Consider the following 26,977-nt stretch of genomic DNA (forward strand, 5'->3'; position numbering starts at 1 on the left):
GGTAATAATGATTATCTGTGTCCTTTTAGTGCCTCTCAAGTTACCCCAGCTCAGAGTTCTCCTGAGGTCACCCTCTCACTGTAGCTTGCACTCTCATGAACTGAGCTGTGAATTATTTTGATATGAACTGGGAGAAATCTTGTACATCTTTTCCAGTGATGTTGGAGAGTTGCAGGAAAGTATTGGAGGACTGATTCTATATAAAATCTCCTGGCACCAGCTGGGAAAGGGTTTCTCTGAGCAAATGATATCAAAGGGCTTTCAGTGCATAGACTCAAACAGTGAGTCAAGTAGGAGCTGCAAGGAAGATAAACCCCAAAAAGAGAGGTTCTGGTACCAAACCCAACTGGCAGGGTTTTTTCCCCCAAAAAAATTCACTGCTGTGTAAGGTAACTGCAAATCTGTCATGTTTTGTGTCTTCTGAGCCGTGAACATGCAGGAAACAATCACTCAACCATCTTGAGTGGAAAAACACCTATTTCAGAAGCACAAGTAGCTTTGTATGCCAAATTTCCAGAAACAAGACTCGGCTGGACCCTCCCAGACCCAGAGCACTTGTGAAATTGATCATCACCACTGAAAAGACAAAGCTTCACCTTCATTTCTACAGCTGATTTAAGCAACCCTGACATCCCCATATATCCCCACCACAGGCAGGCTTGCATCTGGCAGACCTGTGGTGGGGGCAGGAGATTACTGGAAATAAAACCAACCTGTCTTCCGTGTGCATTAGGGTTTTTTTTTTTCCATAGTTGTTTGTATTTCTCACACACAAATGAAACACAGCAGAACCAGAACACCAGAGTGACCTCTCACCGCAACAGTTCTCATGAAACCACCGAGCTGCTCTCAGAGCCAGAGGGGGAAGAGAGTATTTGTGATATCTCTCTGGAAAAAAAATAAATAGCAGACTAAATTGCCCAGGTTGTGTAAAGGTCAGGAGAGTTAGGAAAAAATATACTGCAGAGGAATAAAACAAAGGAATGTGGTAACCAAGGTAAGATGAAGAGCTAAAGTGACAAGGACATGAGAAACTTCCTTCAGGGGGGCAATTCAAGCCCTTTGGATTGAATGTTGGATCATTGCATGCCCCTTAATTTCTATATTGTTCTGAACTGACATGAACTCAGCAGCTCCCCAAGGAAAACAAAAAAATAAATCCCCTTTTCAGTCAATATAGCTATTATGTCCCAATCAGCAGTGTACCCTTGGAAGCTGAGGAAAAACACCAGGAAAATCAATACCCACCTCCAGGTTTTATTCTCAATGGAAATATGTCACTGCCCACCCTTCACTACAGTCAAATAACATTAATTTTAACTTCATGGTATCTACCAGACACAAATAGCAATACCCAAGGAAGTCCTTATTCTGCTGAACATCTGAGGAATTAGAGAAAACAGGTTCAGGAATTTGTATTCCACCTCTCATTGAGACCTAGAAATATATTTTGTATCATGGGTGCTTAATCTCAAATTTAAATCTGACCTGAAATCATTCCAAACTCTTCAATGAAACTGGTAAAAAAAACCATAATTCCCAGCTCACAGAGCATTGCAGAGGTTAAGAAGAAGCATTCCTAGATCAGAAAATAAAAACCATTCCAGGAGTTCCCTGCAAAACACTAAATTTATGAGAAAACTGCATTAATAAGAAAAAAATATTCTGTGTTAAAAAAAAAAGAAATATATTTTGATTTTTCCTTCACCTAATCTGTATTCCACTGTATAAACTTCCCTAAGCACCTTCTCAGCTAAAACCTTGAATTGGTATGGATGCCTCACCCCTGGAAGTGTTCAAGGCCAGCTGCTCTAGTGGAAGGTGTCCCTGTCATGGCAGGGGTTTGGAACAAGAGGATCTTTAAGATCCCTTCCAACCCAAACCATTCAGTGATTCTAATCAAGATCTTTTAATATAATAATAATGTACATATATAGAATATATTATATATTATATAATTATAATATTTATAATATATATAATAATATGATATAATAATATATATCAATATATATAATTATATAATTATATATAATAATATATAATTTAAATCTATAATAATATTAACATATAATATATACAAATACACACAAATGTATTCAAATATATAATAATTAATAGAATTATAGTAATATATTAGTATAGATTAATTATAATTATATATATTATATATTAATGTAGTTAATATATAATAATTTACAGAAAACCTTACAGGTTGCATAACTTTCACCCCTTCATTATTTATGACTTAGGGTTTGGGTTTTTTCCTGTTTCTGTGTGCCTGCAGTAAACATTACCTCTGACCATATACTGTGTCAGCCACAGAAAACCTCTCACTGCTATCTCATAGGTGCTAGATGTTTCTCTGTTCATGGCATCTCTCAGATCTGCTGGAATATCCATCCCTACATCCAGGCATCTGCAAAATCTGGCCACCATCAGATTGTCAAGTGTCACAGCCTTGTCTGAAAGCTGACACAAAGACACACCAAAAGGGAATCTGTCAAGATTTTGGCTTTTAAAATGTGTTTAAAGTATGAGTGATGCTGCACTTGAGGTGTGCCTCAATTAACAGAAAAATCACTCATGAAAAGAGCAATTGTCTCCTTCCAGCCTTTCCCAGCAGCAGAACTGAGCCAGCTTTGGGTGCTCAGCTTGGCGTGGCATGGACATAGACATGGATATAGGAAGCTGTGGACTCACAGAGACAAGTCTTTGCACAAAACACATCTTTTCTCTCCATTCCTCTTGTTAGCAGGTTCTTCTTTGTCTACACATACCTCCCAACTCTCCGTGCTTGGCCTGGACTTTGCTACTCGTGGCCTTGATACTTAAACATTTGACACAACCATCAGCTCCTTGCATACAGTTAAACAAGTGGCTTTCTGGGGTTTGTTTGGTTGTTTTTCTACTGGCCAATCTGTAATCTTGACCTGGCAGGAGGAATTTATAAACACCATCTTGTGTCATATCTGTCAGAAAGGTACTCTTCTGTCTGAGTGCTGCAACTGATGACAGCTCTTCAGAGGCTGTCCCTTGCCCTGGAAGGGAAGATATATAAAAACGGAAGGATAAAGCCTATAATTTTTTATAGCTCAGTACTTAACACTCACAGGCAGTGGAGTAGACAGCAGTCCCAGGAGAAGACACGTGATCCTCCCACTTTAGAGCTATACCCAATTTTAAAAGCCCCTCTGAGCATCCAGTCACTGTGTTTAAGATGCTTTGACACACATGCATTAAAAGTTTGACCTTACCCAATAGATAGGGAGCAATTTTCACCAACAGAGACAAAGATCAGGGAAGGAAAGAGATGCTAGAGGTGAAGCAGGCCAAGTACTCAGGCTATGGATAACACAGGTTGTGGCATGAAGGGGTGAGATTTACTGAGACATTTCTGAAGGTCATAAAAAGGTCATGCCCTGGTATGTACATGGTGTTCACTGTAAGAGGGATTATTGCAGTAATCACCACTGATCCCAGCCACTGCCCAAGCAAACTATTATCTAGGGAGAAAATCCCCTGTTCTTTGCTTTGTTCTGATCCTTTCCACGGTGCAGGCATCTCCTCTGAGTGACCCCTCCTCACTTAGCAGCCCCTGCTATGCTCCCATCAAACCAGGACTCCAGGAAGAACTCCAAAGTCAGCACCTGACTATTTTTCAGCTCTCCATGTCTCCTCTGCAGATGGGACAGGTGACACTCCTGAGGCCAGAAGGGGCCAAACTCACTCCCTGCTTCCTGAAAAAGGAGTGAAGGACAAACCCCCAGCACAGACCTGCTGACGTGCACGCTGCTCATTTCCACCACCATGGTCTGCACATCTCCAGCTCAGCTCTGGCTGAGTTATCACAGCCTGATGGGTGACAAGCTGTCAGGTGGCAGCTGAACTGCATGAAATGGCCAAAAGTGGGGAGGTGGGGCAGAAATGTGTGTCTGGGAAGTTCTCTCTCCTCCTCCATAGGCAGAGGAAGAATCAGTGCTGGTATGGGGAAACTCTCCCAGTCATAGTGGCTGGAGTTGTTGTCTGGGGCCCAGTGGTAGGAAAGAACAGAGGGAACAAGACAGTTCAGGAAGCTCAAAAACATAACCACAGAGGAAAAAAAAAAAAAAAACAAACCAAAATTGCTTAGCCTAAAGTAAAGAAGGATGGAAGCTTGTTAACAGTTTTTGAGAGACACCTGGAACTAGCAGAGGATCTGCCAACAGAGGCCTTTCCAAATGAGTCACAAGCATCTGTCAAGAGTGTTCCACCAGGAATCGTGGCTGTGGGCCAGGAGATGGGCTCTTGGGACCTCGTGGAGCTCCTCCTCTGCCAGCCCTCTCTGTCTGAGCTGCAGTGAGTGGCACCTCTCCCTTACCCTGCTCTGCCCGCAGGCAACGGCGCCGAGGTGTCAGCACAGAACTGACCCAGCCTTGCAGGCTCCAACTCTGAGCTCCCCCAAAACTCTGCCTCGGCTGAGAGGATGGACAGAGGTGGCAGAGGAGGCCCTCAGCCACCTGACCAAACTGCTTTGAGAGCAAGGGGTTGGACCAGCGACCTCCACAGGCCCCTTCCCTCCTGGTTCCATGTGGGAGGAACCACAGAGGTTCACCGAGCTACTCCAGGATTTCATGGCAAGACCAGGACTAGGTTCACATGTTCACTTCTCTGGACAGGTTTTTATCCCACTCCTCCTACAGCATCACAAGGTGTGGACATTCCACCCCCAGGCAGGACATCCCTCTCCCCTACACCTTTTCCAAGCAGGAGCTTTCCAAAGGATGCAAAGCTACCAAGAGCCCCATAAAAAGCAAACTGAAGCACAGAAAACAGATGGGCCAGAGTGTGGAGGCATTTACAGCAGATGGCACTAAAATATTAAACTAACATTACCGTATGCTTAAGCCTTGGCCTGGCTTGCTGCTGATTGCAGAGCCAGCCTGGTGAGAGCATGCAGATGAGAAACAAGCCTCAGATTGCTAAAGCACCCAACCAAACATCCCCTTCCCATGGAAAAATGCCTCGCTAGCAGCTCCTCCAACAGCAGGGATGTGCTAACTCAATGCAGATGATGTTTAGCTGAACGAAAAAGCATTCCCAACAAATTCAGGTCTTTCCCAGATCTCTGCTGGAAAACCATTTCCTTGAGAAACTTTGTAAAATCAGTTTGTCTGTGACACCAAATGGGGGGAAAGCCCACACTGCTTAGTGTTTGTCCACTCTGGGATAGCCCTGGACAGCAGGGGACAGCACGAGAGGCACCAGGAAGGAGGGAAAACACCTTCTTCAACCCAGGCCATTTGCCACTGTCACTTCAAACCCAGAAGTGATCCTGACTGCAGCTTGTGACACTCCCTAAGAGACACCAGGTTACCCCACAGTGATGGGTGGCCCTGAACCTTGGTGTCCCTCATGGGTGCTTAAAGCCACAGCAGCCACAAAGGGTGTGTGGTAAGGACACACATTTGTAGGGGAATGACTGGAGCAGTGCTGTGAAAGCCTTTCATAAGGCATCAAAATCAAGATGCTTTGTGTCAGGTTGGCACAGGACTGTGCTGCAGAATAATGCACTTGAAATGATTAATTTTATTTGACTGTGTGTCCAGCAGGATCCTGCCCACTGTCATCCAACCTGTGAGTGACAGCCCACAGCTCCAGGCCTGGGCTTTCCTTTTCTTCAGTGAAGTTCTGCCATAAAGCAAAAACAAAATTAAAATAACCATTACTTTGAATGTCCACATCCCTTTCTTTTTTATATCCTGGGATCAGGCATCTGATCTGAGAGGTAACAAGCTGCTGCATATTTCATTAAATGGATCAAGAAGAAGGATCCTTCTAATACTGTCACAGAATGAGGGGATGGGGAGAGATGTGATCCTCCAGCACAAGGGAGATCTCCTCCCAGGACCAGGTCCTCAGGCTGTGGGACACCAGCACAAGGTAAGCCAGGCCATCCTGGCAGAGAGTGGCCAAAAGGCACCACAAAGGACTCAGGAAAGGACTCAGCCCAAGAGCTCCTTCTCAGCTTGCCTTGATTCAGGCTTCTTTTGGGCTTCTTGCAAAATGCCCTGGGCCAAAGGATTGATGTTTCCAGGACAGCAGGTCTTTTCTGAAATTCCCTGTATGCCCAAGGCATGTGCAAGTCCAGCACATAATAATTAAAAATAATAGAAAGGAAGAAGAAATTGAGCTGGCAGCCTCCCTTCCTGCAGTGCCACAGCCAGATATGCTCCAAGCCCTGTTGTGTAAGGGCTGTGCCCACCCCTGGGAGGAGATGCCAGGAGTGATGTGAGGGCTGCTTGGCTGCAGCTCTTCCTGCCTCTCTGTGCTCTGCAGGAGGAGTTGGCAGCACTAACACAGGTAACAACTGCACAACTCCAGCCAAAGCCAAGCCCGGGGTGCATCGAGCAAAGCCATCATTTCGACCATGTGGAAAAGCAGGAGAGGCTGCTTGGTGATCAAGAGCGTGGGAATAGCTCCACTCCACGGAATCCTGCCAGCTCCAGTAAAATGGAGCTGGGAAGTCACTGCCCATTTTTGTTACTGCCACTGGATGGCAACAGACGTTAAGCAGAGATCACTGTGCAAACCACACACGCACTTGCTGTGCTCCACCTTGTTATTCAGGCCCATGGCTGTGCTGTCAGCGTGCCCAGCAGGCACACCAGAGAGCTCCAGAGCGCACAGGCTGGCAGCAGCACAACCTGCAAGACTGTTCCTGGGCTCAGGTTGAAGGCTGGGCTTTTCCTTTGCACAGCCTTTACACGCCTTTCCTGCACTCAAAATCAATTTTTGTCTCGCCAGCTCAGAGCAAACTCTTCTGACGAGCAATGCAAAATATATTAATGACATGGAGAGGGGTGAAAAAACAGCTGATGGGATTACAGTACCACACTGAAATAGTTAAGGCTTACATTGAAACTGATGGGTGAGTGGTTTTAAATTCCACGTACCTGGCTATGAGCCAGCCAAGGGCCACAGAAAGATCTACAGTGTGGTTTCAAAAACACAGCCAGGTGTGTTGAACAGCTTCATTTGATCTTGTGTAACAAGTGAGTAATAGGAAACTACCAAGGTTTTTCTGATTTCTATATTTAATAAGTGCATAGTTGCATCTTGTCAGTTTTCTCTTAATGATAGATAACCATGACTAAGAGAATTCTCCAATTAGTGAATGATGACTGTTCCTGCTTTGGGTGACATCACTCTGCTACGTGTCACTGCCCCTTCTCCCCATGTTCTCGTCCCTTTGGCTGAGTGTGGCCCATGCCAAATGCCTGCCAGGTGCCTCTGAGCTGGCACAAGGTACAAATGTGATGCTGTGATGTCCAGCTCTGCCAAAACCTCAGCTTGATGCCATGAAAGCAGTCCCTGTCCCAGTGGACGTGCTCTGCCGCATCATTTCCCTGCCAGCCAATGTGTCTTGGGAGGACCCATGGGGATGCTCTGGTTCTGCCAAGCCAGTTAACACATCCCTCAGTTCACCTCTGATAACTGATAAAGTGCTGGCTTTCATGTGGATTTCTTGTGGATTCTCCAGGTGAGGGACCAGGAGAGAAGGAGAGCCCCATACACCACATTTAACAAAACAATTTAAATATTGCCCAAATGTGGCAACACAACCATGACTGGAAGGCATTGTAAACTGAATCCTACCATCATCCAAACTTTCTTATCTTGAACCCACCTTCCCATATGTAGAAATCAGCTTTTAAAAAAGGTGCACAAGTTTCACCAACAATACTCTCAAGAGGCTCTGTGTTTTTGTTTTCCTTGCCTTAGGCACCAGGGTGTCTTGAGAGCAAAAAAGCACATACTGAATTAGTCCTCTTTGCACCACCAAGCAGTAATTAACTGTCTTGTGAGGAAAAGTCCCTGCCTCTACTGTCCTAGGGGAATAAAGATAAGAAACATGGACACAGGGACAAAGTCTGCTCATGCACACAGGGATTTTCTCTGACCATCATAAGAGAAAACTACATTAGCATCACTTTAGGCAATGACAGAAATAAAGAGTCGTGAAACTTAGGCCCAGAAAGTCTTATTATGATTGAGGGGTACTAAAAATTGTAACAGATCCTGAAATCTCAAAATTGAGGGACAGAACACTAGCTGTCCATGTGATAGTCCCCAACTCCTTTCCCAAATCCAAGACCAAATTTTTAGTGTTCTGTCCAGAGCAACACACACACACACTGGGATTGCACAGACCCAACACTAGACTGAAGGAGTAGTGTTTAAATTTAATTTAATCAGCCCTACAACTTGTAGGATTTAGGCAGAAGCTTGTCTAGTCCTGAAAAATAGGAATTTGGTAAGTGGGAAAGAAATGGTTTGAGCTCAGACTATTTGTGAGGGAGATGAGATGCACAGCATGACATTGGGAGCTCTGGGAGTCTGCCAGGAAAACACACTTACAAGCAACAATCATGTTTCTTATTCAGACTATTAATGTCATTAGTGCATTACCACTCAGAATCAGTATTAACATATTTTGTTTGTGCTGCAGATCTTGCAGCCCTCAGCACATCCTGCAAGTTCAGGCTGTCTCCTGACCAGACTTGCACGTTTGGGTTCACAGCACACAGGAAATGGGTTTTAAGTGTGCCACTCACACACGCCTGACACATCTCCAGACCATCACATGGGACACGCCTGCACAAACGTGGACAGAGGAAAAAGATGCTCTTTAAGCAGGGTCGGGGCGGGGGGGGGGGGTTCTTCCCCTCCTCCAATCTCTATCCAGCTGTTTGCAAGGAAGCAGCAGCTCTTTGAGTTCCAAAAACAACACATCTGACAAGAGCAGTCACTGCCCTCCAGCCCAGCCAGGGGGGTGGCAAAGCAGGGCAGATGTGGGACACACCCAGTGTCCCTCCTTCCCACACCAGCCTACAAAGCCAGGGCACACAAAGTGCTACTTAAAGCTGGCATCTTGCAGAGAATATTTTTTTTTTTCGTGTAGTTTGTGACCCAAGCCCCTTACAGGCTATAGGGACCCTGGCAGTGGCAGCATGCAGTGACCACGTGCTGCCCCTTGGTGCTCAGAGTTCAGCTCAGACTAAAACCTGGAGTTGTCTCTAAGGGTTTGGTGGGGTCCTGTTAGACCACAGTGTCTGGACCTGGCTGGTTCTGCACTGGCTTTGAAGGGATCCTTTGGGGAGGCAACTTAAGCTCGCCTAGAAGTGTCCTGCCCTTCCCCCTCACACCACTGGATTCAGGAGGGGGACCTCAGAGGAACACACAGGGTGTCCCCTAAGTCCTGCAGAGCTGAGATGAGCCACCCACTTCCCTTCACTGGAAGCATCCTCATTATTAAGGATGGAGGGTGTCAGCCACCATGAGAAAGATTTGTTTAAACTGCAACAGCTTCGGTATCACAGATGCACTGAATGGTTTGGGTTGGAAGTGACCTTAAATATTATACAGTTCCAACCCCACATCCACAGACAGGGACACCTTCCAGTGGACCAGGCTGCTCAAAGCCCCATCCAACCTGGACTTGAACACTTCCAGAAACACCCAGACTCACCAAACCCAACTCCTCTCCTCCTCCAAGTCTCTCTCTTTTTTTTATAAATGCATCCTCAAAATCTTATCCTTACATTTCTGAGAGGTGCAGGACCCTGATTGCACCCCTCCCCTGGGACAAAGCAAGTAGTATTTAAAAGGTAGGATGATCATTTGTTCCTCTTTGTCCTCCTGATACCTGGTGTACAAATCAGCCTTATGGTTCTGGGGCTGCACCATCCTGTATCTATGATTAAACCTAAAAATTATTGCTGCTGGTATTCCTTTATTTGTTCCCTAAGAGGATGGGCAGGTCAGTGATGCTGTGTGGATCGCCACAGGCATGCCCAGCTTCCACCTGAGGGTATCCTGTGCCAGCAGCTCCCCCTGCTCCACACTTCAAACCTCTCCCCTGCAGGGAACAGGCGCTTCTCCCTCCCCCTCCTCTCAGCAGCACTGCAAAAACCAACATAACATCTGCATTTACCTTTCTGCTTATTTAAAAACGGCAGTAGCAACGAAGCCAACGGACTTTTTTTGCCAAAGTCCTTGGAAGACACTTTACTTTGGTTAACAACAGTTTCTTCAATGGGTTTCTTCAGTTTTACTCTTTCCTTCAGCTCCTCGGTGCTGACGGCAGAGGTCGGGGGCTCAGCGCCTATTTTTGGTGCAACAAAGGAGCTTTTCAGGTAGGACGAGGACTCTGCCAGGTTTTCCCTGTTCATCCTGCTCTCTGTCATTTTACTGGCCTCGTAGTCTGAGGCGTCAGTGCGCGAGTTGTTCTCCTCCTTGATAATGTCCATGACCTTGGGCTTCATCAGGGGGGAGTCCTGCTCCCTCTTGGGGCTCTCCTCGGAGGCCGACGAGGCATCGCAGGACTCGATGATGAGCTCGCTGTCGAGCTCCGCCTCCCGCTCCTCCCGCAGGATGCTGTACTGGATGGAGGGGGAGGCGGGCGACGGAGGGGGCCCCCCGATGTGGCTGAAGGTCATGTAGTTGGAGTGCAGCACCTCCTCGGCGGCCAGGGGGTCCTCCGAGACCAGCTCGATCTCCGAGTCGCCGGACTCGGCGCTGCTGGCTTCGTGATCGGCGTGCGAGGAGGCGGGAGGGCGGCCGGGCTTGGCCCGCGGCTCCCTCTTCTCCGCCGGGGGGGCTGGCGAGCGCTGCGCCTCCGCGGGCTCGAAGGAAAAGCTCTTTGCTTCCTTGATGGCGCTGATGAGTTCGTCCTCCGACAGGCTGCCTTTGCCCTGCGACTCTGAGCCGGACGGTTCTGCCATACAGGAGGGAAAAAAAAAAAAAAAAAAAAAAAAAAGGAAAAAAATTAATAATCTTATTTTTCTAGCAGCTTAGATTTTTAAAATCTAATTATATACTGTAATTATGTAATACTGTACAATAATATAATGCTATAATTAATACTATAATTAATATTAAATACAAATAAATACTACAATATACAATTAATAAATAATACAATAATAAATACTACAAAATTAATTTTTAATCTAATTATACAATACTACCCAACTCATTTTTTTTTTTTTAAAACTGAACCTCTACCCTAAAACCTCCATCTTACTTTATATATGTTACTATATTCTAAACTCTTGAACTCTATATTCTACTATATAATATTACACACTTCTATTCAAACTACACACCTATAATCTTAATTCTATTGTTCAATTTAAAAAACTTTCTCGATAACCTCAAATCAAATGCATTATTCTCTTTAAAGTCAATACTTAGCGACATAAAAAAATCTAAAATTCTCAGTAACCAAAATTCCAACAGGAATCAACACAACAGGTTTCACAGCAGCACGTATCCCTCTAGCAGGGCTGGGAGCACAGGCACAAAGTCTCCCTGTCTGGGATGACTAACAGTAATAACAGCTTGACCTTATACAGCATCTCCCATGCAGCTACTCATTATAAAAGAAGCATCACTTACTGAAGAAAAAGCTGAGGTACAAGGCAATGCTGACCAGTGCCTCAACAATGTGATTTTCACTAGGAAAATCCTCAGTCGAGAGGAGCATGGGCTCAGGACACACATGACAGCATCAGACTCACCAATAGTCTGTTCTGGGGACAAATACACACATGGGGCTGATCCCAACAACTCATGTGTAGTTACCTGTAGTTTTGCCAAACTTTAACTTTCAGGTGTGGAAAATTTAAGACCAGAAACTTTTCTCTTTTTTTTTTTTTTTTTTTTTAATTAATTTGGGGTTTGGTTTTTTGGTGTGGGTCGTGAATTCTCTCTGTTTGCTTTTAGCTCAGCTGGGTCCAAGGATGAAACTTACTTTTTTACTGTAATTCTTAATATCATTATGAAGTATATTAGCAAAAATAATGACTATCTCGTCACCCAAAATTGCAAACAAAACAAAAAGATTAACAACCTAGTCTGCGTTTTCTGACTGCAATTCCCCAGTCACATCGACACAGCCATCAAGCACGCATGGAAATTTGTTCTCTGGAATCCCAAATGTTCATTCCCAAATTTAAAGTAATTATTAATGTGATGGGGTCACTGCGTGGCACTGCAGGCTGTGAGGAGTCAAGAAAGCCACCAGGAAAATAAATCCCCAAGTTTCCTCCAGCAGATGCTGGTGAGGAGGTCCATGACAGGACAGTGCCTGCAGCTATCCACAGGGCTGGGTCCCACAGTGGAGTGGAGGAAGGTTTGCAGATGACACAAAAATGTCCTTCTACACCCCAGCTTGTGGCCACAGACAGGATTAAGGTGCTGCCGCTGTTACACCACACTCCTGTCTGCATGCTGGGAATTTTCTGGTGCATTGGGAGCTGCTGCATCCTGCTCTGGCTGCAGGAAGCTGCGCTGCTCTCCCGCATCACCACATGTGAGCGTTTTCTCCCGAAGCCGGCCTGAACCCGGCACGAGTCCAAGCAGGCATGTGACTTCCAGCCCTGGTAGCGCAGCAACGCTGTCCCTGGGCTTCACCCCGCTCCTCCCTGTGCTGGCAGAGTGCAGCTCCCAGCCCTGGCATTCACCTTGTGAATAAAACAGTCCTTTGTGGCCAGCAGCGGGGTGTCACATTCACTGCTGGCACTGGGAAGCGGATAAATACCCACGGCCTTTCAGCGCCAGTGCAGCGCAGGGACAGACCATGCCTTCCTTCCCCAGAAAGATGAGGGCCAGAGATTAAAAGCAAAACGTTTTCAAAAGTCTTGATCCAAGCAGGGGGTGACTGGCAGCTTTGCCAGAATGCTTGAGGGGGACCTAGGAGCCACAACTTTGCTGGGTCACTGCATGGGAACAGCAAGGGCAGGTTTTAAATTTCTTCATCACTTATGAATGTGGGATCTGGGCATGGAACACTCCCAGCTGCAGGAAAGGGGGGAAAATCCAGAGGAAACACCCCTTGGGAGGCAGCCTCTAGAAGAAGATGCTTTCTTCTTAACACGATGGATAAGCAGTTTTGATGGGATACAGATACTGAGCATCCCCAAGGCAGCCTTGAACATCACCAGGACTGAATAAGTAACAGTGCCTGAAGTCCTTAATTACCTTGTAGCAAAAAGTCTAAATCGATGGACAGTGGCAGGAGCAGTGTGTGATTTCACTCAGTCAAATAAAAGAAGAAAAATATGGCTCTAAAGTCTATTCATTAAAGTTTCTGGTTGATGCAGGCAGAATAAATTCACAGCTGTGGTGGACTCTATCTCCTTTCCCTATGTGGAAGTGCACAAATGCTTCCTCACTTTCCTGTAGGAACCAAATATTTCTCCAAGGGGAGGTATTAGTGTGGGTGCCAGACTACCATTTTAAGGAAATTCTAGTTGTTTTTTTTTAAATGCTTCTAAATAAAATTGAAGCAATAGAAGTTTCAGCTAGGGGATGTTCTTTGTCAAATGTTCATTGTTAAAGGATTTTGATCCGGGACACTGAAATTTAATTTTCAGTCTAAAAATTTGGTTTTCTGTCACTGAACTTTAGTGCTTTCTAAAGGACTATGCTACTTTTATATTTTAGCAGTGTATAACAGGGAAAATGAGGAATTATGTGCTACTGCAGTAATCAGACAGAAGGAAAAATGTATAAACATGGGGTTTTGGTAACCCCACAACAGCAATCCTGAATCTTTTAAAGAGACTGGCCCTTTGTCCCTCCAGTCCCCTTTGTAAATGAGGTGACAGCATTTCTCTCCTCAGCACTTTATAAAGTCAGCACTTTGACATGAAAACACCACTGATTTTTAACAATTTAACCTTATTTTCTGCAGGGGCAAAGAGATGCTAATCCAGACATTAAAATTCTCATAATATCAACCCAGTCAGCTGCATTGGCCTGATCCCACACACCTCATCTCCCTTGGGGAATCAGGGCAGCCAGGGTGACCAAGAGACCCACAAACCACCAGGATCCAGCTCAAACAATGGCCTAGATGAAGATGCCCACAGGGACACTGCTTCCCCTCGAGGAGAGGTCCCTGAGGACTGGGCTCAGCAGGCCTGGATCCCTTTCCATACAGCAAGGGCAGCCCATCCTGAGCAGTGTGTCGTGATGGGGAGCACAGTTTGCCTCCCCCTTCCCTTTGGCTGCACAAACTGGTGCCAGAGGAGAGCACAAAATGCCCTCCCACACCCCGTTAAACTCACCCCAAAAATCCATGGTAATTCTCCAATGTGCAGGGCACAATTGGAACCACTTCTTGAGTAGCAAAACCCTCAGTGCCCTGCACCAACACCAGCATTACCTGTGCCAGAGGAGGGTGGTGTGACAGATCCTGGGCTGTCATCCTCCGGCTCTGACACCGTCACCGTTGGCACCACCTCATGGCTCGGCTTCAGGCCAGTGTCCGGCTGAGTCGGGCTCGGCTCTTTGCTGGCAGCTTCCTTGGTGCTTTCTGTCTCAGTGAGCGTGATCTTGACAGGGGCTGTAGCCACAGAGGGACTGTGCTGACCCCCAGACTTTCTGTCTTCCAGCAGGTCTTGTTCCTTGGCTGCCTTTGTGCTCTCCGAAGGCGTCCGTGGAGGTTCGGCAGCGTGGCTGGACCCCGCGGGTGTTCCCCGGTACTTATCACTAAGGCCTGGGCTCTCATCTTCTGAGTCAGAGTCATGTTTCTCTTGGTACTTTATTTCTTCTGATCTACTCATGTCCATGTATTTGTAAGCATCTACTTTCATGGGATCTGCTAAGGTTTTGTCGACTTCAGTAGACTCTGCAGGAGTCATCTCGATTCCCGAGTCTGAGCTAAACAAGCCACGGGACTCAAACCCAGTCACGTCTTGAACAGGATGGCCCAGAGCATTAAACCCCTCCGTGCTGCCTGAGCAGGGAATGGGGGTGTTTTCCTGCTGATAGATGCCCGTGAAATAGGTGGAGTCCCTCGGGGTGGTGTAGTGGACATCGGAGATCAGGGAGGTGTAGAAGGAGTTGTCCCCTCCGTTGGCAGTGGAGCCGTAGTCGAAGAGATGTGACGAGCCTGTGACACCTGAAGCAAACACACAAAAACACAGGGGCACAGTAAGACACAAGTGCCTGCATGATTTCTGTAGCAAGCTTTCTGCAAAACCACACTCACCCCCTGCTGATTTTAGATTTGGTTTGTGAACCAGGCTTGACTTTGCTTGCAAGCTCTTGGGGACTGTCTCTTTCTGTACCTTTGGGCAATATAATGGCACATCTGTCACACAAGGCTTCCAGCTGCTGTTCCATCTTAAAATAGCTATAAAGATCCTGATAGTAACTAAGCATTCCTGGCCAATGTTTGCCCAGCCTGTAAATAAAAACTTCCTGTGACTGCAACCTCACAACATCCCTCACAATCCAACCCAGGGGCTCAGCACCCAATATCCTTAAAAGAAATATAATGTCCAATACTAAACCAATATTTCCTTTTAAATACATAGAACTGGAGGAATTTCATCCTAAGGAAAATTTCATTATGGAAAAAAAATCTGCTGAACAGAAATTGAGAAGGAAAATTGTCAAGCAGATTTAGATTACATTTTCTCTTAAGAGTAGCCACCCTAAATTTGTGAAACACCAAGGCAGAGACTCAACATCCTCACTTAGTGATTTCCACATGTTCAGAAAGTTGTAGCTCATGTGCATCATCTAGAAATCATGCTGGCATGAAGGTGGTTAAACCCATACATCATTTTCATGCACTGCCTCTAATTCCCTCTGCCAGGCTCTCAGTTCCTGGGGATGCTGCTAATTAAATTAGAAACAGCAGCCACTCTCCCTCTGCAGCATCCATACAAAGCACAGCTCGAGGACAGGAACAGCGAGATCCCCCAGGAGGGAGGCGGGAGAGAGGATTCCTATGGGGGCTGAGGGAATGGGAAGAGGAGGAACAAAGCCAATGTCCGTAGGAGCCGTGCCTATGGGAGGGAGCAGCCTGTTAACCCCTCGTGTGCTGAAGCATCACAGGGGCTCGGCTGGTTTTCTCCGACCTCTGCTCATCACCTGCAAGGGGTGTGAGGCTCCTGACCTGCTCCACATGTGCCTGGGCTACCACACACCATGCAGACTTCATCACAATACTAAAGGGACATTGCTGCAGCTGCAAAGCCAGAAGCTGGAGTATGTCCATGCAAATGCTCCCGAGCTACTTGCATTTGAGTATTTTCTTCCTCCTTGCACACACACAGATTGATGCCATCTCTAAACACCACCACAACTGCTTTTCCCCACAGCCCTCCATGCATCAGGCACGTGCAGCTCATTTAGCGAGCCCTGAAGCAGTATTTTCCACCCTGTAATACTTCAGAGTTGTAGCTGAAGGCTTTATTTTACTGCACAGCCTCACTGGATTTGACACACACATCCCCCAAGCCCTGCACAAAACCAGAGTGATCGTTTCCCTCACCTTATTCCTGCATTGTTCAGAGTTGTGATGTCTTACAAGCAATTTCTTTTCCCTGGATCGCCTCTAGGCTGGGAACAACACGCCCCTCCCATTACAAGGGGAAATCTGGTAGCATAGGGAAAAAAGCAGCCCAAAAGTGCCACTCCTTGTTTTTCAGCCTACCTGTGCTACCTGCTCCTGTGTCCCCATCCTCCCTGGCTTTCGGTGCTGCTGTTCCCCACCAGTCCTCCCTGCTAATCTGCTCCTACACACACAATGCAGGCAGCAGCTCCATCCCCACAGCCAGGGATTTGTAGCAGCCTTTGCCACAGGAGAGCACAGAGCAAGGGGTGCTGCAGCCAGCAGGTGGAAAATCACCCATTCCCAGTCGTTCCCAGCCTTCAGCTGGGTGTTCTCACTGCTGTGCAGCACTGCATAGAGCTTTTCGTAGAAACATTTTAGCATCAAGGCAAGCTCTTGCCTCAGAGTGGTGAGGGTCACTGTGGAGATGTGAGCTTGGGGCTTATTTCCCTCTCTCTATGTACCTTTAAATTTACCTACTCCAAATTTCATCTGGTATTTTCCTGCCAGCTCACTCAGGGCTGCAAGATGCTTTTATAACTTGCTGCAGGCAGCTCACATCCTCACTGCTCCCAATAACTCAGTCCCAACAGCAGAGCTATGTGAGAATGAAGCCTAAGTGGAAAACCACAGTAAAACCAAAGCAGAATAAGGACTAAACTGGGCTGCCCAACACCCAGGTTCTACCTGAGGTCATCCAGTGCCTTGCAACGACAGCTCATACCCAGAACACATTCCTAAATGAGCAGTAAGCAAAAAGGGAAAGGTTCTATTCCTTGCCAGTGCTCTTCTTGCTGAACTTGCCTTTCTGAAAATTATCCATGAGCAGGCTTGGATTTTCACAAATGTGCTGGTTAGCTGGAATTATCTGATGCATTGTTTACACCAACATATTCCAGACGGTGAATTGCTGACTACTGACTATTCATGCCTGTTGCTGCCAGTATCTGCTGTTTGTAATTTACTGTTTGTGCTGGGTGAGTGGCTGTCTAAATCACAGGGTTTCAGGGCTGCTTTTTCACTAGATGTTTCCTCAGTGCCACCTGGAGCTGATCCAAAGCCCACTGAATCCACTAGAATAGTCCCACTGACCCTGAGTGGCTGTGGACAGCTCAAGATGGCTGTGGAATACTTACATGAGGAACACACTGTCACAACACCATCAGAGGGCAAAAATCCATTCCTACAAACATCCCACTATTGCTTGAAGAGAGGGAGCACAAACAGAGTTGAAGGAGATTGAAGCCACTGCCAAAGCAATATTCACAGATGCTGTTCACAGCTTTCATTTGTGCTTTGTCCACAGTACATGGGAGCCAGAAGCACAAGCATTTGCAGCTCTTAGCAATGCTGATCAATAGAGCAGTGAAAGGGTTTCTAATGCATTCGTGTCAGGTGCTTCATAGCAGGAGTTATAGCCAGAGCAGCTCACAGCGATAAAGAGAGGTTGAGAAAATACCATCCTATTCTTTAGGTTATTCCTCAGCAGAAAGAAAAATAACCCTGAAGTAGTCATCAACACAAACATCACATTTGCAAGTAGTACAAACCCAGTACTGTAGTAGATGTTAACACAGGAGCTGATTTAGAACGGAATCACATTCAATCATAAACCCTTTTGTTTTTTTCCTGCAGCAGCTTTGCAAATAAAAATGGAACCAGAAAATGCATTTCCTACTGGAGATGAGGAGGAGAGAGAGTTACAGGGTATGTGAGCAAAGGGAGGGTTCACATTAGCAGGACATATGGGGATCCCAGCTCTCAAGGCGACAGCAGAGTCAAAAGCACTGAAGACAGCTGAGATCGCCTAATTAATAGGATTTAATGTAACTCCCTATTTCCACTGGGATTGATTTAAAGCCGTTGCCAAAACTGCCTCTCATTTGGGAAGTGTGAATCTCTCAGCTATTAGACTGGCTATTAAAGACATGGAAACTGATAATAGCTGAGCAGATTTTTGCTGAAGAATAGTGTACTCAGAGCCTGGTGATTAAGCAATGCCCTCTCTGACTTTAACTTTATTTGGTTCAATATCCGTGGGAAGGAAAAGCCTTGAATAGCACCGGTAACAGATGACAGTATCAGGTCTGAATTTACCCTTGTTACAAAGGTTGGGTTTTTTTTTTTTAAATCTGGATTTCACTCAAAACTGCCCAAAAACTTGCCTGCCAATTCAGGTGAAGGAAAGCTATTCAGCTCCTGAGAGCAGCAGTTGTGTTTTCTTGTAACACGAGCCCTCGGGAAATAATTTCACTTCCTGCAACCAGCTAAGAAGTAATGGGTCTGATTCAATCACTCCAGCCCAGCTGAGATGCTCAGCAAGTTACATGTGTTTTCATCAACTGCAAAGGAAAAAAAAATTGGAAAATGACTGTTTTGTTTGCTCAGAATAAGTGAATGCTCCAGAAATCCTCTCCTGTGGAACTGGATTTAGAGCTATTTAGCAATTGACACAGGAAATAATTTAGAAATCATCGCTTCCATGCAGAGTAGCTCTTAATTTAAGAAAGGCAGCTGAAGACCAATTTGGATCAAGGCAAGCTGCTCTGCTGCAGCACACTGGAACAGGGAACAAAAAGTTAGCTGAGGATCACAGTCAAAAAAAAAAAGCAGATTTAAATAAAAGTGATTCCTTTTTTTCCCCAACTAGGGTATTCTTGGCCTTATTAAAATGGATAACTTCAGAATATTGTGCTCAACTTTCAAGAATATAACCTTATTTCATATTAACCTGTCAAGCTTCACTTGCAGCTCTGGTGATCTTCACTGTCAGACTGACATTTGATGGAGCTGGTCTAGTGGAAGGTGTCCCTGACCACAGCAGGAGGGTTGGAGCAAGATGAGATTTAAGGTCCCTTTCAACTCAAACCATTCCATGATTCTGTGATGTGAAATTTCAGTCCTCCAAAGCAGCTGGCAACCCCTCAATGCAAGGTTCTGTATTTATTGTGTGTCACCGATTTGCTCAAAATTAATGATTTTTCAGAAGAAGAGAGGGGAGAACTAATCTTTAATTAGGTGATGCAGCTTTCACAGCCTGGAGCTGTGTAGAGAAGGCAAAATCTTTTTGGTTGCAAAGGGAGGAATCAAGGTTTCAGTGACCTTTTCAGACAAAAGCAGAATAGTGGGAACAAGCAGCTTCCAGCAAAGTCCTGTAAGCCTTTTAAATAGTTGGCTCTGACTTTTTACTTTGGATATTGAGCTTCAGGAGTCATTACTGGCTGCTCCAGTGCTGCAGAGATGAAAGCTCCCAGAAGCAGGGTCTTCCCAGCTCTCTCCCATGTCCACCCAGGTCCACCCTGTCCTGTTTCAACAATCCCTGACCTGTAGTAATTAATCAATTAGAGATATTTTATTTTTATCACTCAGCCATGACCATTAGGAAAATGTATCTTCCCGCTTTCTTCCAAATGCACAACAAAAGTAGGTATTAAACAGTCCTGTCTTTCTTTTCTGTACCAGATCTACAATTTTGTCATCAGCTACTAGTAAAAAGCCTTAGCTTGACCTTGGCTTCTTTTTATTCCTCACGCTTAAAAATGAGGGGAAAAAAAGGAAATAATTTTTCCTGTTTTTTGACCCTGATACATGATGTCTCATTGTGTCCTTTTAGTTCCCCAAGTCAGTTACTTTCCTTTTTAAAACTCATCATGTCTTACTGCATTCTCATCTGTATCCCTGCACATCATTATGCAGATGCTCAGTCTTACATCACTTTTCCACTCCTCTTTACCATACCCAGACAGGCCAGCAGTCCAAAGTCTGTCACCAAATTCAAAGTACACAATTTTCTTGGATCCGGACCAAGCTGTTCTTCCCTCTCTGCTTGATTTCAAATTCAACCCAAACCTCAGGAAACTCCAGGTTTCTCAATGTCCTTGGCTGGTACTTTCCTAGCAGTGGCAAGGGCAGCTTGCACGAGTAGCAGAGGCATCTCTCAACCCCAGCCCAAATCATACACTGCTTCAAAAGAGTCTGGCCACCCTCAGGGATATTTGAGTGTACCACTTGGGAGTCATGCTCTGGTTTCTGCAAGACCCTTCTGCATGAATTTTCTAACCCCAAGCACTTTGATATCCAAACAAAAGTCAAAAGTACTTTAGCAATTGTGCACCAACTCGAGTAGAACTTGACACCCAAATGGCTGAGAGCTCTCACGCCAAGCAGAGGCATCACTGTGCTGTGGATAGCACCTCTGGATCAGCTCCCAGTGTCCCCTGGATTTGCCTTTCTCAGTGGCCGGAGCTGTCAGCCCTGAGCTGTCCCACCTCCAGATGCTCTGGGCTAGAGAGAGGGAGCAGCAAGCTGCCTGCAGGAGAACTGCAACGGGGCGTGCATCCCTGGAAGCAGTGCCAGCTATTCCCAGCTGCCAGGAGATGGTGCTCTTTGTTTTAGCTCGGCATTCCCATACCCACTTTACGGGTTGGCAACTTCCTTTCCTCCAGAACTCTCAGCATCCTGTCCGCAACAAAGATATATCCCCACAAATGGCATTGGCAGACACGAACGGCCACACCCCGAGAGTCCTTAGGGGATCCATTTGCACAATAAATGCTGCAGGAAAACCGGATGGATGGGGAGGGCACATGATCCTATTCTGTTATTCCTCCCCGTGGCTCTCTGCACGGTCCCCAGTGTGCTGGGGGCACACAGAGCAGCGGGAAGGCTGCTCCCCGCTGCCTCCAGCAGCTGACAGCCTGTGCCTCAGCTCCTGGGGACAATTCGACTGGAAGCTGCAAGTGGAACAGCCTCCTCATTTTTGATCTCAGTGCGACATGTCTGTCTGTTTAAGTCCAGTTATTGGGCTGGGCAGTTGGTCACCTGCTCCTACATGGTTGTTTGGTAACACCTGTGATATTTCTTCGTGCCAAAAAAAAAAAAAAAAAAAAAAAAAGGAAAAAAGTGATTGGGTCATTTGGTAAAAGCCCAACACATTTAATGCTTTATTTCTGTGTTTTCTGTAAATAAATGTGCAATAAAACTGACCTGGGGGTGAACTTCAACTGAAAGACCTCAGCAAGTATACTGTGAGTCAGTGCCACAGCTGTGCAGGTTATTCATCCTTCCCCTGCAGATCCTGCAGCGACCAGAGGAAACATTGCCATGGCAGGTGCTGTCTCCTGCACAGGTAGGAGGGCAAGAGGACAGTGTGGAAAAACCAGGCATAATCCTATTGACACTCTGATTACTCAAGTGATTTCATTGGAATGGCTTCTGATTCATCCCCTCCTGAGATGGAAGAGAGTCCTAAATTCAAGATTTGGTGCATGTAAAACCTCTCCTCCAGGTCATTTTGCAGAGGATATGAGTTACTACAGCCTCCCAGCTGGAGTTGCACCACTTTCCCACAGCTTTAGCTGTCTATTGTAAACAGGCATTACAGCTTCCAGATCCAGGGATACCCAGTCTCAGTCCTCCACATGATAAATATATGGGGGAAGGGGGGGCAGCTGGGATCTCAGCCCCCAAAAACCTTGGCTGCTGAGGATCAGCAACCTTTATCAATTCCCCACCTTCTTGTAAGCACAGGAACTGGAGCAGGGGACAAATCCCTTTCAGGATCCAACCCTTAGAGGCCCTAACACTTTTGGGAACATCAGCTTGCCTGGTTGAGAAACTGCCCTCAGCAGCTGGTGGCAGGTCACCACCATGTTATGGTTCTCCCCAGGGACCTGCCTGGGGGCTTTTCCTGTTGCCCCAGCCAGCTTCTGGTTTCTTCCAACAGCAGGGCAGGCATGGATCAGGTCCTGGCTCTGCTCTGGAGTGCTACAGCCTCACCTGTGGGAGGGATGTGTAGGAAACACTGCTGAGCTTTTAACAAGGTTAAGAAGGTCCACTCCATCCCAGCAGGATATTAACAGCATCTTTTTTTTTTTTTTTTTTTTTTTTTACCACATGTGCTGCAGCACAGCAGCTACTGTTTCCCTGACAGTGCCTCTCCAAAAATATACCAGGGTCCACTTTTTGCTGCTGCTGAGGGTGTCATGGTGCACCCCAGACCAAGCCAAGAGGGGAGCAGAGCTTCCAGGTCTGGTGATGTTGAAGATCCTCAGCTCCCATGGGCATCCACGGGACTCCAGGGCTCACAGCACCTGGCAGGGGATGCTGAGCAGGTGCCCCAAAACCAATCATCAGTGTGCAAAGTGAACCCATCGTAAATGATTCAGCACTTCCCACCCCCACGTGCCCTCGGGGCTTTCTGCTTCAATAAATTGTCTCAGAGACAATTTGACCTGGCAATAAAACCCTGGCATAAGGTCTGTGACAGCCCTCCACAGCACTCTGGACAGCATGAAAAATACAGAGCATTTTAAAAGGAAGCCTGAGAAAGCACAAGAACGGTTTGAAACATGTTGCAAATGCTGCTAAATGTCCAGCATTATTTTAAAAAATATATATAAATATCATCTAGTGAGTTAACAAAAATCTGGCTCTTGTAAAAAGGTTTTCACTCCAGTGATAGTAAGATGACTGGTTGATAGGTTTCAATGACACCATGATACTGCCTAAAATACCTTCAAAATGCAATTTCCTGAGGATAATTAAAGCCCACTTATAAGATTAATTCTTTCTTATTTCACTGTAGTCACATTTTCCCTGGAATGATAAAGCTTCACTGAGCTCCACGACAAAAATACTCCAAGCACTAAGTGAATTAGCACCTAAATCATGTTTTTCCATTACCTGAAATGGGACCCAAGTCCCTTTAGAGCAATAGATTCCAAAACATCTCACAAAATCTGGATGTGTTTGGCTAAGTCTCATTCTTCTTTTAAGTTTTAAAATACTGAAATCTCATTTCCAGCATGATTCAGGAAATTCAGCTGCTCACTGCTTTTACCCCTAGAGCAGACCAGGTTGTCCTCCAATCTCCCTTGCAGAACCACCTTCTCCAGGCCAGATTCCATCCCTGGAATTCCTTTCTCAGGCACCTTCAGCCCATCCAACCCCACCTTTGCTGGGTCCCAGTTCCTTTTAAATTCAGCTTTTCATGATTGCTCCAGGTCAATCCCCAGCCACAGAGCTAGAGATTCCAACTCAGCCTGGAAAAGGGAGAAATTCCAAACCCAGCTGCTTTTGATGCTGAGATAAACCTGGGACAGAAATCCCTGCCCTGCAGCTTCAGGCTCTTCTACAGTGAGGGAAAACCCAGTGTTGGAGAAGAGCTTTGCTGAAATGAAAGTTTTTGAGTAAGAATCTGATACACACCTGGAGGGACTGCTGGGTTCTCTCTATGCCACTCATACCTGACCACAACAAACTGTGAAAATCTCAGGGAAAGCCATGTATAAAAATGACAGAAAAGGCAAAATGGGTTGTCTTGCACTTGGGCTTGGCTCTCCATCCCCCAAGGCTGAATCCACTCCAGCTGCATGAATCTTCCAGGGAGACAGAGCAACAATTGCAAAGAGGTTCAGCTGAAATCACTGAGGGCTCTCGAGAGGAAAATTAATTTTGTGACAATGCCTAACACCTACAGTGATGTGTCAGGCACAGTAATTCAGGGAGAAAACCAGCTGTCAGGCACTGCAGGCTGGGGTAAATCAGGAGTGACTCCACCAAAGGTACAAGAGTTCCACCTGCATAAAACTGTCACCAGGGAAGGAGGTACGAGGCCCTGGGAGCCAACAAACAGAGTCTGAAGACAAGGCATTACTGGCCATAAATCAGGATCAAATCTAATGCCCAGGGGACAGCAGGGAAATCTAGGTCAGAGAGGACACGGCAGTGCCAGCCTGATGCAGGCAGACACAGAAAAATATCAAAAATCATCATCAAGCTCTCTTTGCACCCAAGGTTTTCCTGCTTCAACATGACCTGCTCCAGAAAGGCCAGAGTGTGCTGACTCCTGGTGCCTACCTTTACAGGCAGCAACAGAAACATTAGGACAAAAAACTCTGTAGAGCATTGAGCAGGATACAGAATATATAATATCAGAAAATATTTAAAGAAAAAAAGAGGAATGGGGAGGTTCTGCAGAGGCAGGTGAGGGAGCAGACTGATGCAAGTGCTAATGGGGTTTCCTTGCACATTGATTTCTCTCTGTTTCTAGAAGGTGGTGCCATCAAGGATGCATCTGAAAGTCAATCAAAAAGTTTTCAAAATTATATTAAAAGTTAAGCCTCTCAAACTAGTGCAGAATTTGGGGCAGAGCCACTGCAGTCATAAATCAGCATCAACCTGCTGGCTCCAGCTTCTGCTTGAGGAGGATTGGACCATGTGTGCTATAACTAATGCTGGAAATGTCCTTGTCTTCAAGGTCTCTCCTTTCTTTACCTGCACTGTGTCTCTTCTCCTGTGACAGATGAGTTCACTCCAAGCAGAGACAGGAAAATCCTCTCCAGACATCTGACTCCCCTGGAGGATGTTTTTTAGACCTATCTCACCCTTTACATTACAGAAGAACCAACACAAGTCCTTCCCTCCCTTTACTGTGAGTAGATGACACCAGAACTGCTCACCCAGCCAGGAGAGCAGCCAGAAAGTTTGAACTCTGCTCAGAGTGAAGGTGTAATTAAGATTTCAAGGAACACAGGTTAGTCTGTCACCCTCCCTGAGAGCCCAGGAGATGCTCCTGCTCCTTCCTTGCAGGGACCCAGCTGCCCACAGCCGAGCTTGGTGGCCAAATCCCAGCCTTCTGCAGAGTGAATGACAGCAGAGCCTGCGCTCCTGAAAGCTCTGGAGGTTGTGGCAGAGCAAGCTCGATCCAAACCACCCATTTGCTGGGATTGCCGTGTGTGATTAAAGCAGGAGGGGGGCAGCAGCTCTGCAGCAGCGCCAGGACCAACCTCCCTGCCAGGAGTTTCTCCTGGAGCTCAGCTGGGCTTTGGCTCCACGAGGGAAAGGCTGGGGATAAGGACACAGCTCCTGATAACCTCGTGCAGCTCTACCAGAGCTGGGTCATGCCCCAGCTGCCTGTGGAAGCTGCAGGGAAAGGCAGGAGCAGAGCTCTCCTATTGCCCTGCCTGCCATCCCATCCATGTGCCAGCAGTGCTGCTGCCTCATCCACACCTGCTGCAGGGTTTCTAGGAAAAGCTGCAACGAAAACTTGGATTTTCAGGCACAGGCAGGTCTGGTTTTCTCCAAAGAATATCTCTTCCCCCAGACTCCCAACCTGATGCTACCCTGGCCCTAGAGGAGGCAGAAGGCACTGAAATAGTTTCCTATGCAGGCCAGGAAGGTCCAAGATCCTGAGCAACTGGAAGGTTTTGAGAGCAATTACAGAAAGAACTCTCAGATGCAATCAGTGGGGGTGCTCCTGCCTGAAGAGACAGGGTAAATACATGACCTCCAGGGCAGTTCTCCTGCTTCAGGCTCTAGCACGAGCTGCTTTTGGAAAACAGCTACAAAAGAGTCAGGATTGCATCTGTGATGACCAGCAAGGACCTTTCCTTCCCAGCAGATGCACCAGGTGTAGCACTTCAGCTGAGGAGAGAGCAGCTTCTAGAACAAGTTCTGGACAGGACATCTCTGCAGATATTGCTGATTCACACACAGGTTCACACCACAATGATAAAAACATCCAAAGAGAATATGAAAATATGGCAAGCAGTTTTTTTCCACGCTGTTTTCAAAGAGAGAGGAGATCCAGAAAAGTTCAGGGCAAGTGAAGCAGTTTTTCCTCTGGGAAAAGCCCATTTTTAGAGTCTACCACTGTCAGTGAGCCAGAGGCCATTTGGAAGAGCATCATTACTAGATAAGCTTAAGCATTAGAATCATAGAATGGGTTGGAAGAGACCTTACAGATCATCCAGTTCCACCCCTCTGCCATGGGCAGGGACACCTTCCACTATCCCAGGTTGCTCCAAGCCCCATCCAACCCGGCCTTGAACATTTCCAGGGATGGGGCAGCCACAGCTTCTCTGGGCAACCTGTGCCAGGGCCTCCCCATCCCCACAGGGAAGAATTTCTTCCTAATCTCCAATCTAACTTCACCCTCTGACAGTTAGAAGCCATTTCCCCAGGTCTTGTCAGTCCATGTCCCTGTAAACAGCCCCTGTCCAGTTCTCTTGTAGCCCTTTTAGGTACAGGAGATCTTCTATTTGGTCACCCCAGAACCTTCTCTTTCCCAAAGTGAACATCCCCAGCCCTCTCAGCCTATCTCCAGAGCAGAGCAGCTCCAGCCCTTGGAGCACCTTGGTGGCCTCCTCTGGACTCACTGCAACAGTTCAATGTCCTTCCTGTGCTGAGGATTCCACAGCTGGCTGCAGCTTTCCAGGTGGGGTGTCACCAGAGCAGAGCAGAGGGGCAGAATCCTCTCCCTCAGCCCAGTGCCCACAGTGGTTTTGTTGCAGCCCAGGACACAGCTGACTTTTTGTGTTGCCAGCACATATTGCTCAGTCATGTCCAGCCTCTGGCTTGCTCTTCAAAATAAAAGTGTTAAAAATTTAATCTAATAGCCTTCTTGGCTATAACATTGGCTCTGGGCAGCACAGGAAAAATACTGAGTGTGGGAAACTTCATTTTCTCTTGTAATTTTGACATTCGGTTCCCTCTGGCAATCAACTCATAACGTGCATACAGGATATCAGTCAGATGGATAAAGTGATAACAGGGGAATTAAGACACTAAGATGTCCTG

At 46.4% G+C, this 26,977-nt stretch overlaps 1 protein-coding gene across 2 annotated transcripts in view; it reads right to left on the minus strand.

Moving 5' to 3' along the window:
• Positions 1-26,977, minus strand: part of RTN1 (reticulon 1) — a 118,112-nt gene that overhangs the window by 35,380 nt on the left and 55,755 nt on the right. Inside the window, exons 1-3 of one of the 2 annotated variants that reach the window (XM_053980991.1) lie at positions 17,201-17,429; positions 14,216-14,953; positions 9,977-10,759 (exon numbers count right to left, since the gene is read on the minus strand). In XM_053980991.1, coding sequence (XP_053836966.1) covers positions 9,977-10,759; positions 14,216-14,953; positions 17,201-17,273 — 1,594 coding nt within the window. In that variant the 5' untranslated portion in view covers positions 17,274-17,429. Of the gene's footprint in view, positions 1-9,976; positions 10,760-14,215; positions 14,954-17,200; positions 17,430-26,977 lie in introns of those variants that run through there. The other variant, XM_053980990.1, reaches the window with a different exon arrangement.

Source organism: Vidua macroura, chromosome 6, assembly GCF_024509145.1.
Source record: "Vidua macroura isolate BioBank_ID:100142 chromosome 6, ASM2450914v1, whole genome shotgun sequence".
NCBI lineage: Eukaryota > Metazoa > Chordata > Aves > Passeriformes > Viduidae > Vidua > Vidua macroura.